Source organism: Perca fluviatilis, chromosome 23 (genome assembly GCF_010015445.1).
Source record: "Perca fluviatilis chromosome 23, GENO_Pfluv_1.0, whole genome shotgun sequence".
NCBI lineage: Eukaryota > Metazoa > Chordata > Actinopteri > Perciformes > Percidae > Perca > Perca fluviatilis.
In genome coordinates, this window is record NC_053134.1 from 3,617,942 (window position 1) to 3,634,645 (window position 16,704).

At 45.5% G+C, this 16,704-nt stretch overlaps 1 protein-coding gene across 1 annotated transcript in view; it reads right to left on the minus strand.

The window, feature by feature from the left end:
- Positions 1-16,704, minus strand: part of grip1 (glutamate receptor interacting protein 1) — a gene marked incomplete in the record, with an annotated part of 144,988 nt that overhangs the window by 35,816 nt on the left and 92,468 nt on the right. Inside the window, 6 exon segments of the mRNA XM_039792419.1 lie at positions 1,155-1,324; positions 2,637-2,784; positions 5,209-5,352; positions 7,943-8,026; positions 10,325-10,470; positions 12,368-12,503. Of these exon segments, the coding sequence (XP_039648353.1) occupies positions 1,155-1,324; positions 2,637-2,784; positions 5,209-5,352; positions 7,943-8,026; positions 10,325-10,470; positions 12,368-12,503 (828 nt within the window).

A 16,704-nucleotide genomic window follows, 5' to 3' on the forward strand; every position in this document is an offset into this window, starting at 1 on the left:
AAGCACTCAGTAGAAGCACCTTACATTTCATTTTAACATGAACTGTGGATCTGTGTTTATACCGTGCTGTGGTGCGTTCAGTCAAAGATTCTCTATAACTAAAGATTTTGAAGATTTTAGCGCATTACCACACTGTTCGCGCCAACCTGAGTAAGTGAACGTGAGGGTTGAGTGTATATTCTCGTATCCTCCCTGTGTGTTCCTTGCCCAGTTTGGCCTGGTGTGTGTGTGTATACTGTGCTGTGGTGCGTTCAAGCCCAGTTTGGCCTGTGTGTGTGTGTGTATACCGTGCTGTGGTGCGTTCAAGCCCAGTTTGGCCTGGTGTGTGTGTGTGTATACCGTGCTGTGGTGCGTTCAAGCCCAGTTTGGCCTGGTGTGTGTGTGTTATACCGTGCTGTGGGTGCAAGCCCAGTTTGGCCTGGTGTGTGTGTTTTATATATTGCGGGTATGTGCGTTCTACCAGCTTTGGCCTGGTGTGTGTGTTTATACTGTGCTGTGGTGCATTCAAGGCCAGTTTGGCCTGGTTTTTAGCTGGGTTCCGGTCTGGTGTGTGTGTTTATACCGTGCTGTGGTGCGTTCAAGCCCAGTTTGGCCTGGTGTGTGTGTGTGTATACCGTGCTATGGTGCGTTCAAGCCCAGTTTGGCCTGGTGTGTGTGTTTATACCGTGCTGTGGTGCGTTCAAGCCCAGTTTGGCCTGGTGTGTGTTTACATTGTGGTGCCGCTCAAGCCCAGTTTGTTCGCGTGTGTGTGCACGCTGTTGTGCTGTTCAGGCCAGTTTGGCCTGGTGTGTGTGTTTATACCGTGCTGTGGTGCGTTCAGGGCCGGTTTGGCCTGATGTGTGTGTTTATACTGTGCTGTGGTGCGTTCAGGGCCAGTTTGGCCTGGTGTGTGTGTTTATACTGTGCTGTGGTGCGTTCAAGCCCAGTTTGGCCTGTGTGTGTGTTTATATTGTGCTGTGGTGCGTTCAGGCCCAGTTTGGCCTGGTGTGTGTGTGTATACTGTGCTGTGGTGCGTTCAGGGCCAGTTTGGCCTGGTGTTTGTGTGTGTATACTGTGCTGTGGTGCGTTCAAGCCCAGTTTGGCCTGGTGTGTGTGTGTATACCGTGCTGTGGTGCGTTCAAGCCCAGTTTGGCCTGGTGTGTGTGTGTTTATACCGTGCTGTGGTGCGTTCAGGGCCGGTCGGGCCTGGTGTTGTGGCAGGATCTCCATGCGGACGGTCTGACAGGAGACAGAGAGCAGCTGAGTGGCCTCAGCCAGAGAACAAAACTCCATCGACTTCCCATCAACGGACAGAATGTGATCTCCTGCGTGAAGAGCACCGCACCTACACACACACACACACACACACACACACACACACACACACAGAACAGGAAGTGTGTTTTGTGTGACATCTGTCGGTACACGATCCGTTCTGGACCTGACCGATCTGTTCCACGCTAGCCTCCACCGGGAAGCTAACGTTAGTTTAGCTAATAGCTAATTCGGCTAACCGCTAGCTGACAGCTAGATTCAGTCTAAAATAACAATAAGTCAAACTTAATGGGAAAAGCAGCTACAGCTACATTAAGACTTTACAGTAATAACAATAAAGACAAGTATTGAGTGATTGTATTTTAAATGAAATAAAGTAAAGTAGAACTGACGTTAACAGCTGTTATATACGTTAACGTTTATTTTCAAGTTTTATTTTGAGGGTCTTTTAAAGTTATTACATGCTGTTTCAGCTAGCGGTTAGCCGAATTAGCTGTTAGCTAAACTAATGTTCGCTTGCCTATGGAGGCTAACGGCAGACCGCTACAATCACCTAGCGGTCAGCCGAATTAGCTGTTAGCTAAACTAACGTTAGCTTGCCTGTTGAGGCTAACAGCAGACTGCTACAATCACCTAGCGGTCAGCCGAATTAGCTGTTAGCTAAACTAACATTAGCTTGCCTATGGAGGCTAACGGCAGACCGCTACAATCACCTAGCGATCAGCCGAATTAGCTGTTAGCTAGCTAACATTAGCTTGCCTGTGGAGGCTGAAACGCACGCTACAATCACCAGCGACACAAGCTGTTAGCTAATAAATTAGCTTGCTGGAGGCGCACTAACACCTAGCGTCAGAAAGCTGTTAGCAAACAACATTAGCTTCCTGTAAAGCAACCCTACAATCACCTAGCGATCAGCCGAATTAGCTGTTAGCTAAACTAACGCTAGCTTGCTGTGAGGCTAACGGCGCTCTCACCACACAGAATTACTTAGCTAAACTAACATTACTTCTTGAGGCTAACGGCAGACCGCACAACACTAGCGAATTAGCTGTTAGCTAAACTAACATTAGCTTGCCTGTGGAGGCTAACGGCAGACCGCTACAATCACCTAGCGATCAGCCGAATTAGCTGTTAGCTAAACTAACATTAGCTTGCCTGTGGAGGCTAACGGCAGACCGCTACAATCACCTAGCGGTCAGCCGAATTAGCTGTTAGCTAAACTAACATTAGCTTGCCTGTGGAGGCTAACGGCAGACCGCTACAATCACCTAGCGGTCAGCCGAATTAGCTGTTAGCTAAGCTAACGTTAGCTTCCCGGTGGAGGCTAGCGTGGAACGGATCGTGTACCGACAACAAGGGGTGAGGCGCCAGAGGTCAGGTACCTGTCCGCTATGCTGGCTGGTTTGACCTTATCGATGACGATGACCTGCTTGCTGCAGAACATGGAGGTGGACAGAGCCACGCCCAGACTGGAGCCTGTCGCCTTGGCAACCTCCACCAGCAGCGGCCCCGACGCCGTGGCAACAGAATCTGACGGAGAAAACAAGAGAAACACAACGAAGACTTCATATGATAATCTTCTTAGATTATTTAATTTTTTATTTTAAAGATAATTTTTGGTGCATTTTAGGCCTTCATCTACAGTACAGGCCAAAAGTTTGGACACACCTCATTCCTTTTTATTTTCATGACTATTTACATTGTAGATTCTCACTGAAGGCATCAAAACTATGAATGAACACATATGGAATTATGTACTTAACAAAAAAGTGTGAAATAACTGAAAACATGTCTTATATTTTAGATTCTTCAAAGTAGCCACCCTTTGCTTTTTTTGATAACTCTGCAAACTCTTGGTGTTCTCTCAATGAGCTTCATGAGGTAGTCACCTGAAATGGTTTTACCTTCACAGGTGTGCTTTGTCAGGGTTCATTAGTGGAAGTTTTTCCCTTATTAATAAAAAAGCAAAGGGTGGCTACTTTGAAGAATCTAAAATGCTAGCAGCTAGGCGAGCATTATAACGTGTTCCAAAGTGACCATGTCTGTCTCTGAAGTAAAGGCTGATGAAGATGGTAAGTCCCTTTGAGGGGGGACTTTGGGCTTTTTCACTTTGTAAACCTATAACATGCACAAAAAAGATATAAAACACAATAAAGGAAAGGGGAAAAGCCAAAAAGCATAATATGAGCACTTTAAAGCATTTCAAAAGCTCCACATCCACCTCAGCATCCAATTCCATTTCAATTTTGTTTGTGTCAAATCATAACAAGACACTTTACAGATAGAGTAGGTCTACACCACACTCTATAATTTACAGAGAACCAACAATTTCCCCCGTGAGCAATTGCACTCAAAAAAAAGAAAAAAGGGTCCTTTGAACAGGCAGTAACCTGGAACAGAACCTGGCTCAGTCTTATTTGTTTTGATTTTTGACAGACAGCTAGGTGAGAAAGGGGAGAGAGAGAAAGGGGAAGACATGCAGGAGATCGTCACAGGTCGGATTCGAACCCTTGACCTCTGCATCAAGGCATAAACCTCTCAGTGCATGTGCCAGGGTTCATACGCATTTTAACCAATGCTTTTCCATAACTTTTCCATGACTTTTTGGCAATGACTGTGTGTTCCTGAAAATGTCAGTCGACATTATGCAATAAGAATACAAATCAGTGTTAAAGTTTCCCCTCAGAGGTTTAACTATAACATGAATGATATATATATATATATATATATATATATATATATATATATATATATATATATATATATATATATATATATATATATATATATATACTAGGGGTGGTAAGGTTCATGAAAAAACACCCGAACCGCTCGGTTTGCTAGTCTCGGTTCGCTAGTCTCGGTTCGCTAGTCTCGGTTCGCTAGTCTCGGTTCGGAGCATGTGTGTACCGCACGGTTCGTCAGTCCACTGTTAATGGTCACTAACCTCTTCCTGCCGTAGTGCCCACTTTATACACCTGTTAAAACACTAACTGGAAATGACGAGCGGGATGGGCGTGACAAACGCAACCCATGGCAGCTGATTGGACGATTGCGTCACATGGGTCTGGCTGGTCCCGAATTTCAAAGCCAGACTGTCATGGCGGCTCGTTCAGAATACGATATCTCATATTGTACTAAAATAGTTCACCGAAACGTGTTTCTGAAAACATTTTAAGCGAGAAATAGGCCGTGCAGTTGCTGAATCTGTCTTCATTTCAGATCGACAAAGGTCAGTTTAAAAGATTTTCGTCAGATTTTGAGAGACACCGAGCCGACCGCTCCTCAAGTGGAGTGCGCCGCTGCAGGTCACGTCACGTCACCTGCAGAAATGTCCAGTGGGAGAGAGGCTGTCCAGAGCTGGAGGATGCGCCAGCGTCGTTTATAGTCTGGTGTGTGGGAACATTTTGGATTTCACGTTACCTATGATGAAATAAAACAATATATAGAACTGCCACTGTGTGCACGTTTTGTGCAACATGCATTCAATATGCTAATTTTAGCTATATGCTGAAGTATATTCTGGAGTGATAAAGAAAAAATAATAACCGTACTGAACCGAAAACCGTGACCCTAAAACCGTGATACGAACCGAACTGTGGGTTTTGTGAAACGTACCACCCCTAATATATATATATATATGATATGTCTGTGGTTCATAGTGGGATTCTTAATATCGCTCCCTGAATACAACGCTGAGGTTAAGATGACCTGAAAATACATTTATTAATCACATATTATTATTATTAAGCTGTGTTAAAAAAAATTCCATGACTTTTCCAAAACTTTCTCTGTCTTTTTATGTTTCCAAAACCTTTCCAGGCCTGGAATTTGCATTTTTCAAATTCCATAACTTTTCCAGGTTTTTTCAAAACGTATATGAACCCTGATGTGCGCCTGCTCTACCCGCTGATCCACAGGCTCGGTGGTTATAACCAGAGAGGGTAAACTGACCCATCACTGAGACGTCGTACTCCAGCAGCAGCGTGGCTTCCTGCCCGCACTGCTTCAGGATGCTCATGGCCTCCGAGAGCGTGCTGCCATGGAGACGAATCCCATCGATGCTTAGCAGTCGGTCTCCGGGCTTGACAGTTCCTTCTCTAAAGAGAGAGAGAGACAGAGAGAGAGAGAGAGACAGTGAGAGACAGAGAGTGAGAGACCGAGAGAGAGAGAGAGACAGAGAGGAGAGAGGAGAGACCGAGAGAGAGAGAGACAGAGAGACAGAGAGGGAGAGAGAGAGACAGAGAGACAGAGAGAGAAGAGAGAAACAGAGAGAGAGACAGAGAGAAAAGAGAGAGAGACAGAGAGAGAGAGAGAGAGAGACAGAGAGAGAGAGAGACAGAGAGAGAGAGAGAGAACAAAAAAAAAATAAAAAAATAAATAAAAAAAAACAATATATAAAATAATTATATATATATATACAAGTATAGATATATATACTATATATATATACAAGTATATATATTATATATAATAATAAAGTATATAAATCATATATACACAATACAAAACAATATACATATAACATATATAATACAATACAAATACATACATACAAACATATAATAACATACAAACAAAACATCAATATATATATCTATTAAATATATTAATATATACAATTATATAAAATATATATATATATATAAAAAATATAAACAACATATAATATATAATAAATTATATAATACATATATATATATAAAAAAATACACAAAAAAATAAACCCAACAACACAACAACACACAAAAACAACAACACACACACACAACACAACCAACACAACAACAAACACAAACAAACACAACAAAACACAAAAACACCAAACAACACACAAACACACACAAAACACAAAACAACACAACAACCAACAAAAAACACAACACCCACAAAAAAATAAAAAAATATAAAAATAATATATATAAAATTAAAAATATATATATACAATATAATATAATAATATATAATATATATATATATATATATATATATTATATATAAAGGAAAAATATATATATAGGTGAGAAACAGAGAGAGAGAGGACAAGAGGGACCCTTTATTCCCCTACACAACCCCACCCCACCACCACAAACCCCCCCCCAATATACCACCACCCCAACCACCCACCCCACACCCCCCCCCCCTTTAATAAACACCCCCCCACCCACACCCCCCACACCACACAACCACCCAAACACACCCTACACCCTCCCAAAAAACACCAACTAAAAAACACACACACCCCCCACCAAATATACAAACCACTACACAAACAAACACAAACCAAAAAATCACATAACAAAAAAAAAAACCTACACCAAAAAAAAAACCAAAAAAAAAATACCAAAAAAAAAAAAACAACACATTCAACAACATTATAACATACTCTCACAAAACCAACCCAACCAAACCAAACAAAACACTAAAACAATACACAACACAACACACCATAATACACAACACAACCAAACACACAACACAACACACACAACACACAAACCACACACACTCACACACACACACACACACAAAGAACACAGTATACACACACACACACACACAACACACACACACACACACACACACACAAAACAACCACAGCACAGACACACACACAACACAACACACAAACAACACACATACAACATACACACACACACACACACACACACACACACACACACTCCTATATTTATTTATTTATAACACAACACACAACACAACACACATACACCACATATGCACCCAATAACACACACATACACACACACTAACACAACAAACACACACGCATAAACACACACACACACACACACACACACACATAGACACACAGACAACACAACACTCACACACAACACACACACACCTAACGACACACTTACACACCATAAACACACACACACACACACACACACACACACACAAATAATACACACACACAAACACACACACACATCACACACCACACACACCATACACGCCAACACACTCCACACACACACACAACACAAACACACACACACACACACACACACACACACACACACACACACACACGACACACACAAACACACACAGACACACACACACGATAGAGACAAACACAGCCCACACACACAACACACACACACACACACACACACACACACACACACACACACACAACATACAAACACACACACACACACACACAACACACAAACACACACACACACACACACACACACACACACACACACCCTATATATTATATTAAACACACACACAACACACACACACACGCACATGCACGCGCACACACACACATACACACACACACTCAAACACACGCACACACACAAACACACACACACACACACAGCACACACACACTCACACACACACACACAACACACACACACTCACACAGACACACACACACAGACGCACACAACACACACAGACACACACACACACAACACACACACACACACAACATACAACACACACACACACACAGACAACACACACACACAACATACAAAACACACACACACACAACAAACCACACACAACACACACACACACACACACACACACAACAACAAAACACAACACAAACACACAAAAACACAAAACACAACACACACACACACACACACACACACACACAGACACACAGACACACACAGAGCTCTGTACTCACCTCTGATGACGAAGCCGAAGCTGTTTCCATCTTTGTGAAGCGTGACTTCTACGTTCTTGAACATGACCCCTGACCCCTGCACCGCTGCAACACACCACCACGCCAACACATCAGCTTCCCCTCTGACCTCCTGGATGTGCTCTTAAAGGAGACCTAGTATGCCTTTCTGTCTTATCTCTAATGTTACAGAGGCGGATGACAAAAATGTAATGTTCTTTGAACATTAAAGCACGTAAACTTAACCTACTGAGAACCTTAAAAACGGTATATATATATATATATATATATATATATATATATATATATATATATATATATATATATATAATAGGTCTCCTTTAATACACTGCTGTTCTGCTTATCTACCTCTATTACACCTGCTAGGGGCTTATAGAAGGACACAGGTAAGCACTGAATTAAAAAAACAACAACTTAGAAAAGCATTAGGTTGGCTACATTAACAACAATGGTATAAAATACTGAAATGCAGTGTTGATATAACTCAATTTACACTGAGTAAGCCAGTTTGAAGGTTTTTAGACGCGATTTTAAAGGGGCGCTATGCAGTTTTGGCAATTTCTTCGCTGTTTTGCTGGCAGGTTGCTCTATAAAGCTCCCCCTACAGCTTCGGAATAGATATTTGGCAACACTGTTGTAAAAACTCGTTGGCGACTCTCCCCCCCCCTGCCATCTTCTCCCCTCTGGTCATGTGCATTTGTTTTCAAAGAAGCCGGTGAACGCACAGAGCCATGTCCACTGAGGTAGACTAGCTAGTGAGCCCGTAGCAGCCGGTCCCTGGATGTGTGCATTATTCGATGTGTGCAAACAATTCGTTACATCGCGAGACCTGATATCACGCCACACTTCCTGACGCTGAGGCCGGGAAAGTTGCAAGGGTGGTGTTTCCGCTCACAGGCGCTAGGGGGCAGCGAGACGACCACCATTCAACCCGAAAAAAAAAGTCACATAACCATTCAAATGACTCCGAAGCTGTTCAGTTAAGCTGCAAGTATTTCATGACTTTGTGGTAATGTCTGAAGGTCTACCATGGACTCTGTAACCTTGGTTACCTTGTTTCAAGCCATTCTAGCGTGGTATAGAAAGCCTGCAGGAAGACTCGGCTCGATTTGTGCCAGTTCTCATTAATATTCAACAAGCTAAGCTGTTTGACTCTGATTGGCTAACAGCTAGCCAATGAGAGCCTTGCTGTCAGAATCCTTTACCCCAGCCCAACTGGGCGAGCTCATGAATAGTAATGAGCTCAGGCAGCATGATGTCAGACTGACCAGCTTTTGTGATTGGTCTGATTTCTCTGCTTATTTCTGTTCAGTGGCTAGAGCTGACAGAGGAGGTAGCAGTTCATTTTCACATTCACAACATAACACAAACACACATATGGAGCTGACAGAGTTTAAAAAATGCAAGGAAAAACGGTTTTGTATGGCAGGGCAACCTTTAAGGTGAATTAAGCTAAAGAAAACTGCATAGTTCCCCTTTAAATGCGGGGAGAAATTGAGCCCACGGATGGCTTGTGGGAGTGAGTTCCAGAGACTAGGGGGCTGCAGGGCTGAAGGCTCTGGACCCCGTGGAAGACAGCCGTGCAGCCCCCCCAGTCTCTGGAACTCACTCCCACAAGCCATCCGTGACGCTCAATTTCTCCCCGCATTTAAAATCCCATCTAAAAAAAAACCTACCTCTTCAAAGTGGCAAACTCAGCGTAAACTGAGTTATATCAACACTGCATTTCAGTCAACTTCTGTCAAAAAGGCTAAGGACCTCTCTGATTAACCAAACTTAACTGTCTGTATTGATCTGAGCTATTCATAGATGATTCTGTTTGGCCTTCATGTCTCTCACAACTACTCACAAATACACACACGAGTCCACACATCACCATTGTATCTATGTTGTAATTTATTTTATACCATTGTTGTTAATATGCTGTAATTTTTAGGGACTCTGTGGTGTATTTGGTAGCGATGCTGTAATGCTATGTGGTGAGGAATCCGCTGACACTGTTTCTTGATTATAAAGGTTTATTCGGTCAGATAATAATACACTTCAACTCCTTCTATAAGCCCCTAATCACCTGCACGCTCTTTATTTTATTTTCTTGTGTTACTGTTGATTTTTTTGTGCAAAATAAACAAATTCAAAACCCAAAATAGTATTCTGTCTGTTACTGTTCATTTCTTTGTAATTCTGTGTGGTCTTTGTTGTGCATCTGTTTTTATCTTTTTACTATTTGTTCACGTAAGGAGTCCTTGAGTATGAAAGAAAGGCGCTCATAAATAAAATGTATTATTATTATTACTGTTATTATTAGTACTACTACTACTACTACTACTACTACTACTACTACTACTATCAGGCAGTACTTACAGACAGGCGGTAGTTCGTACTCAACCTCCAGTACGACTCGCTCCCCGACGTTCTTCAGCAGGCTGATGATCTCGTCGTGTCTGAACTTGGACAGGTTGATGCCGTTAACGGCTCGGATGTAGTCGCCCACGTTCAGCTGGTCGCTCCTGCACAGGCGGCCAAAACACCATCAGCTCTCAGGTCACCAAAATCAACTTTGTGATATGCGAGCAGGGCGAAGCCTGACTTGAGCTGAGCTTGAAAACCCCATAAACAACATGAACATCAAAACTAACAAAATCCTTTTTTTATTTAGATCTAATGATTGTAGATGGTCCCCAGTGTACTTCTTTAGCTAGTTTTGTCTTTAAGCTTTTTGAGTGTTACAATGTCTACATTGTCTACAATGTAAATAGTCATGAAAATAAAAGGAAACACATTGAATGAGGTGTGTCCAAACCTTTGGCCTGTACTGTATATATATATATATATATATATACATACACACACACACACACACACATATATATATATATACAGTACAGGCCAAAAGTTTGGACACACCTCATTCAATGTGTTTCCTTTTTATTTTCATGACTATTTACATTGTAGATTCTCACTGAAGAGCATCAAAACTATGAATGAACACATATGGAATTATGTACTTAACTAAAAAGTGTGAAATAACTGAAAACATGACTTATATTTTAGATTCTTCAAAAGTAGCCACCCTTTGCTTTTTTTTTAATAAGGGAAAAACTTCCCACTAATGAACCCCTGACAAAGCACACCTGTGAAGGTAAAACCATTTCAGGTGACTAGCGCTTAGAAGCTCATTGAGAGAACACCAAGGGTTTGCAGAGTTATCACAAAAGCAAAGGGTGGCTACTTTGAAGAATCTAAAATATAAGACATGTTTTCAGTTATTTTCACACCTTTTGTTAAGTACATAATTCCATATGTGTTCATTCATAGTTTTGATGCCTTCAGTGAGAATCTACAATGTAAATAGTCATGAAAATAAAGAAACACATTGAATGAGAAGGTCTGTACTTCCTTCCTGTACTGTGTATATATATATATATATATATATATATATATATCTGAAGGTTATATGTTGGCTGAGTCCTGGGCAGGGGCGCGGGTTCGAATCCGACCTGCGGCCCTTTGCTGCGTGTCATACTCTCTCTTTCTCCCCCCTTTCCTGTCTATCCACTGTCACTATCGAATAAGGGGAAAAGCCCCCAAAAATAATCATGAATTGTTTTTGATATTTTCGAGGTTTTAAAAAAATCTGAAAAAATAAAACAGAATAGTTCCCTAAAACAACAAAAAAGTGATAATAATGATGCAAAAATAATCATTCCCTCCAATATCGTGAATCATATCGCAACTGCGATGTCATTTTAGAATAATCACAACTAGATTTGTATTCCAAATCGTTCAGCCCTAGCCTACAAATCTAGCGGCAGCAAATGTAATTTGCAGCCAGGGGGGGGTCTAGCAACTCTCCATTGGCTTGCGAGCTGGAAAAACCAAACTCTGGCCGAGCCAATCACATCGTGTATAGAGTGGGTGGGCGGGGCTTATGGCTGCTGCTGCTGGTGGTGAACAGTGGTCTTCTGGAAGACTTGGAGTTCAATTCAATTCAATTCAATTTTATTTATAGTATCAAATCATAACATAGGTTATCTCGAGACACTTTACAGATAGAGTAGGTCTAGACCACACTCTATAATTTACAAAGCCCCAACAATTATAATAAGTCCCTGTTCAGCTTTTCTTTGAGAAAAGAACAAAGAACGGCTCTGAAGTCATTCTTAAAAAAGGGAAGATGTGTTCGGAGTTTAAAGTTGAATCTATCAACCAGCGTTGCTCTGATTGGTCGGAGCGTTATCCTATCGCGTGCAGAGGGGAATCTGAAAGACAACCGTTTATCCCGCCCCCTGACCAATGGGGAGCTCCCAGACCTCAACATCTGGATGTGGGGCTGGCTGGTCAGGCTAGTTCAGCCCTAAATAAAACAGAAAAAAAAACAACGTAAGATGAAGAAATGCTTACTACCTGGCAGCGATGCCTCCCTGTCGCAGGTTTGAAACCCGGGGCTTCCCATCTTTGTCGATGCCGCCTGAGACCGTCAGCCCGAGCGTCGTGCCCTCCTTCTTCATCAGCTCCACCACCGAGCAGCCCCGAAACTCGTCTACATCACACGAACAAAGACAGGTGGACGTTACCTCCCGAGAAGCTCGTTCGCTGCACTTCCACTTTTAGTTATTCCGACTCTTAGGGCTGGGCGATACGGAGAAAATCAAATGTCACGATATTTTTGACCAAATATCTCGATCTCGATATCGATACCGCAACGATATTGTAGTGGTGACTATCGGTGCTTTCACAAAATATTTAATGAGATTTTTGATAAATAATCATCAGCAATGTGGATATAATGACTAAGTGGGTAAAGGTGAATAATAGAACAGCTACAGTCTGGTAGAGGTTCAGAAAATGACATCACTTTACTGTAATGCAGCCTTTAAAAGCAGGAAAAAGACACTTATGTCATATTAAGATATCACGATATCCAAAATCTAAGACGATATCTAGTCTCATATCACGATATCGATATATTATCGATATACTGCCCAGCTCTACCGTCTCTCCCTCCTTTCATACTACATAGTTTTTCTCCCCATGCAGCTCGGAGGAATAATAAAAAGAGAGGAGTGAAGTCATCCTCTACAGTATTCTGTCGTCCATCTATATTTCATCAAACGATGAAATATTCAACAGCGGCTGAGAGATGGATTGAGAAAAAGGGAGATATTTCAAAGCAGGCTTGGTACAATCTGATGTGACCGGCCCTCAGGTGATAAAACAAGGAAGCAGAATTTCATTTAAATTTTTGTATTTTAATATTAATCAGGCAGAGCCTCACTCGCTTTCATTCAGACCGGCTTAACACCATCAATGGCTTCCTATACTCGCTCATCTTCTTCCTCTGAAGAGGCTTTACACCAGCGCCAGTGTCCCTTTCAACTTTTTCTAAAAACCAAATGTCAGCTCTGACTCACAGTCTGAAAAAGAAAAGCCCACAAACTCTTCTCCGCTGATCAAATGTTAGATGAACTAGTTTCTGCAGAGGCGGTGGGTGGTGGAGGGAACCTTTGCCATTCAACTTGAAAGAAGTCGAACTAAAACGAAGCTTCTCTCAGCGGAAAAGAGCTGCACGATTTCAGACTATTACTATCAACGCAAAACAGCTTTTTCTTCTCAGCCTGAGTAAGAAAAAAAGGCACTTTATTTTACTTTATTTGTCACATACACATACATGTAGCGAAATTCATTCTCTGCATTTAACCCATCCCTCAAGGGAGCAGTGGGCAGCCAATCACAGCGCTCGGGGACCAACTCCAGATCCAGATCCAAATGTGTCGGCAGCAAAGCATCCTGTCGTTCAGTACATTTAGAGGGGAACTGTGCCGGTTTTCTTAGTTTACCTTAACTGAACAGCTTCGGAGTCACTGGAATGGTTATAGGACTTGTTTCGAGTTGAATGGTGGTCGTCTCGCTCCCTCCTAGCGCCTGTGAGCGGAAAAACAACTTTCGAGCCGCAGGCCTCAGCATCAGGAAGTATGGCGAGATATCAGGTCTCGCCATGCAGCGTATTGCTTCGCGGCACACATTCAGGAACCGGCTAACGAGGTAGAGATGGAGTTTTCCACACTATCGTCATGGCTGAGCCGGCTAAACAGAAGCAGAAAGCTCGGAAAGCATCGTCAGAGGAACAGAGAGAGGAAACGGTAGACTGACCGAGAGAGACCTGTAGGGGGGCTCTATAGAGACCTGTAGGGGGGCTCTATAGAGAGACCTGTAGGGGGCTCTATAGAGAAACCTGTAGGGGGGCTCTATAGAGAGACCTGTAGGGGGGCTCTATAGGGGGCGAAACCTGTAGGGGGGCTATAGGTAGAGACCTGTGGGGCTAGGCTCTAGAGGACGCCTGTAGGGGGCTCTATAGAGAAACCTGTAGGAGGAGCTCTATAGAACCTGTAGGGGGCTCTATAGAGACCTGTAGGGGGGCTCTGTAAGAGGCTCAAGGGGGAGCTCTGGAGGGGGCTCCTGTGGGGGCTCTAGAGGACCTGGGGGAGCTCTATGGGGCAATGGGGGCCTGGAGGGGCTCTATAAGAGGCCTAGCAGGGACTCGGGCTCCTGTAGAGAGCCTGGGGCGGGGGCTACTCAGAGGGAGCCATGTAGGGGGGCGCTATAGAGGGGGCCTGTGGGGGCTGGGGTACTGGGGGGCTCTAGAGGGGCTTGTGGGGGCTTTGGGAGACCTGTGGGGGGCTCGGGAAGAGCGGGAGGGGCAGGTAGCGCGGAGGGGGCTCTATGGGGGCACCTGGGGGGGGCTCTATAGGGAGCATGGGGGAGGGCTGGGTAGGGAAACCTGTGGGGGGGCTTAGGGAGGCGCCTGTAGGGGGCTTAGAGAGGGGCTATGGAGAGGGCGCCTATGGGGCAGGGGAGCAGGGGGGCTATGGGGAGGGCTGTGGGGGGCTCTAGAGACAGGGAGGGCTGTGGGCATGGGGCTAGGAGGGCCTGTGGGGAGAGGGCTCTATAAGAGAGAGCCTGAGGGAGATTAAGGAGCCTGTGGGGAAGCTCTAGGGACTGTGGGGAGGGGCTCTAGGGCAGAGGCCCTGTAGGAGGGACTCTTGGGGCTCAGAGCATAGGGGGGCTCTATGGAGAGGAATGGGGGGGCTCTATAGGGGCACCTGGAGGGTCAGGGCTCTAGAGGGCACTGGAAGGGGGGGCTCTTATAGAGAAACCTGTAGGGGGAGGCGCTAGAGGGAGCCTGAGGGGGGCTCTATAGAGGGAACCTGTGGGGGGCTCTATAGAGAGAGAAGGCCTGTGGGGGCTCTATAAGAGAGCCTTGGGGGAGCTCTATAGAGGGAAGCCTGTGGGGGGGCGCTACAGAGGGAACCTGGGGAGGAGTAAGGTGTGGGGGGCCTATTGGGAACCTGTGGGGGGGCTCTTAGAGGGGAGCAGGGGGAGCCTGTGGGGGGCTCTATAGAGGAGGAGGGGCTCTATGGGGTAGAGGCCTATGGGAGGACTCTATAGAGAGAGGAGCAAAGGGGGACTCAGCTCAGGAGGAGAGGCCTGTAGGCGGGGAGAGGGCTCTGTAGGGAGGGCGCTTTAGAAGGGGGCTCTTGGGGAGGGCTCTTAGAGACCTGTAGGGGGAGGGAGACTACAGAGGAGCTCTGTAGGGGGGGCTTGGAAGGAGCAGAGGGCTCTAGGGGGGATAAGAGGCTCCTGTAGGGGAGAAAAGGGGGGGAAGGGGCTCAGGGGGGCGCTATAGAGGGGCTCTGAGGGGGAACTTCATAAGGAGAGGAAGAAGAGAAGGTGGGCTCTGTAGGGGAGGGGCTCTGGAGGGGCCTTGGGGGGGCTGGGGGGGAGAAGGGGGGGGCTCTGGGAGCATGGGGGGGCCATAGGGACCTGGGGGGCTCTATAGAGGGGGCTTAATAGGGGCCTATAGAGGCTCCTATGGGGAGGGACACGCATAGGGGCAAGGGGGGAGGCTATAGAGGCTCCTGTGGGGGGGCTGTGTGAGGGGGGGCTTAATGGGGACTCAAGGGGGGGGCTCTATAGAGGGAACCTGGGGGGAGCTCTAAGAGGGGAATGTGGGGACTCTGGGAGCCTGTAGGGGACGCAGAGAGGACTGGGAGGAAACTGGGGGAATAGAGAGAGGAAGGGGAGGGGGGCTGGGGGTGTGGGGAGCTCTATAAGAGGCGGGGGACTCGGGGCTCTGGGGGGGCTCAGGGCTTATAGGGGGACACTCTAGGGGGGCTACAGGGACTCCGTAGAAGGGGCACCTGTAGGAGGCCTCAGAACCTGTAAGGGGGGGCTCTATAAGGGGGCTTGGGAGTAGAGGGCTTCTGGGGAGGAACAAGAGGGGAGCCATGAATATAGAGGACTAGGAGGAGGGGTGTGGGGGACTCAGGGGCTCTATGAGAGGAGAAGCCTGTGGGGGAGGGAATGGGAAGAGGGCACCTGTGGGGGTGGGGGAGGCTGGGGGCGCTGTGGGGGGACTATTAAGAGGGCTCCTTGGGAGGACTCCTATAAGAGGGGAGACCTATGGGGAAGGACCTCAGAGGGCTTGGGCGGAGGACTCAGGGGGGGCTCTATACGTCAAGGGAGGGACTCAAATCTAATAGGGAGGGCTCGGGAGGGAGCAAGGGACTCTCTGGGGAGGAGAGAGGGCCTGAGGGGGCTCAGAAGGGCTTGGGACTATAGAACTCAGGGGGAGGACTCTAAAGAGGGGCTCTGGGGGGGGCTTAGAGGCTCAGGAGACTAAGCAAGAGGGAATTGGGAGGCTCAGGGGGCTCTGAGAGACGTGGGGGCCTCAGGGGGCTCAG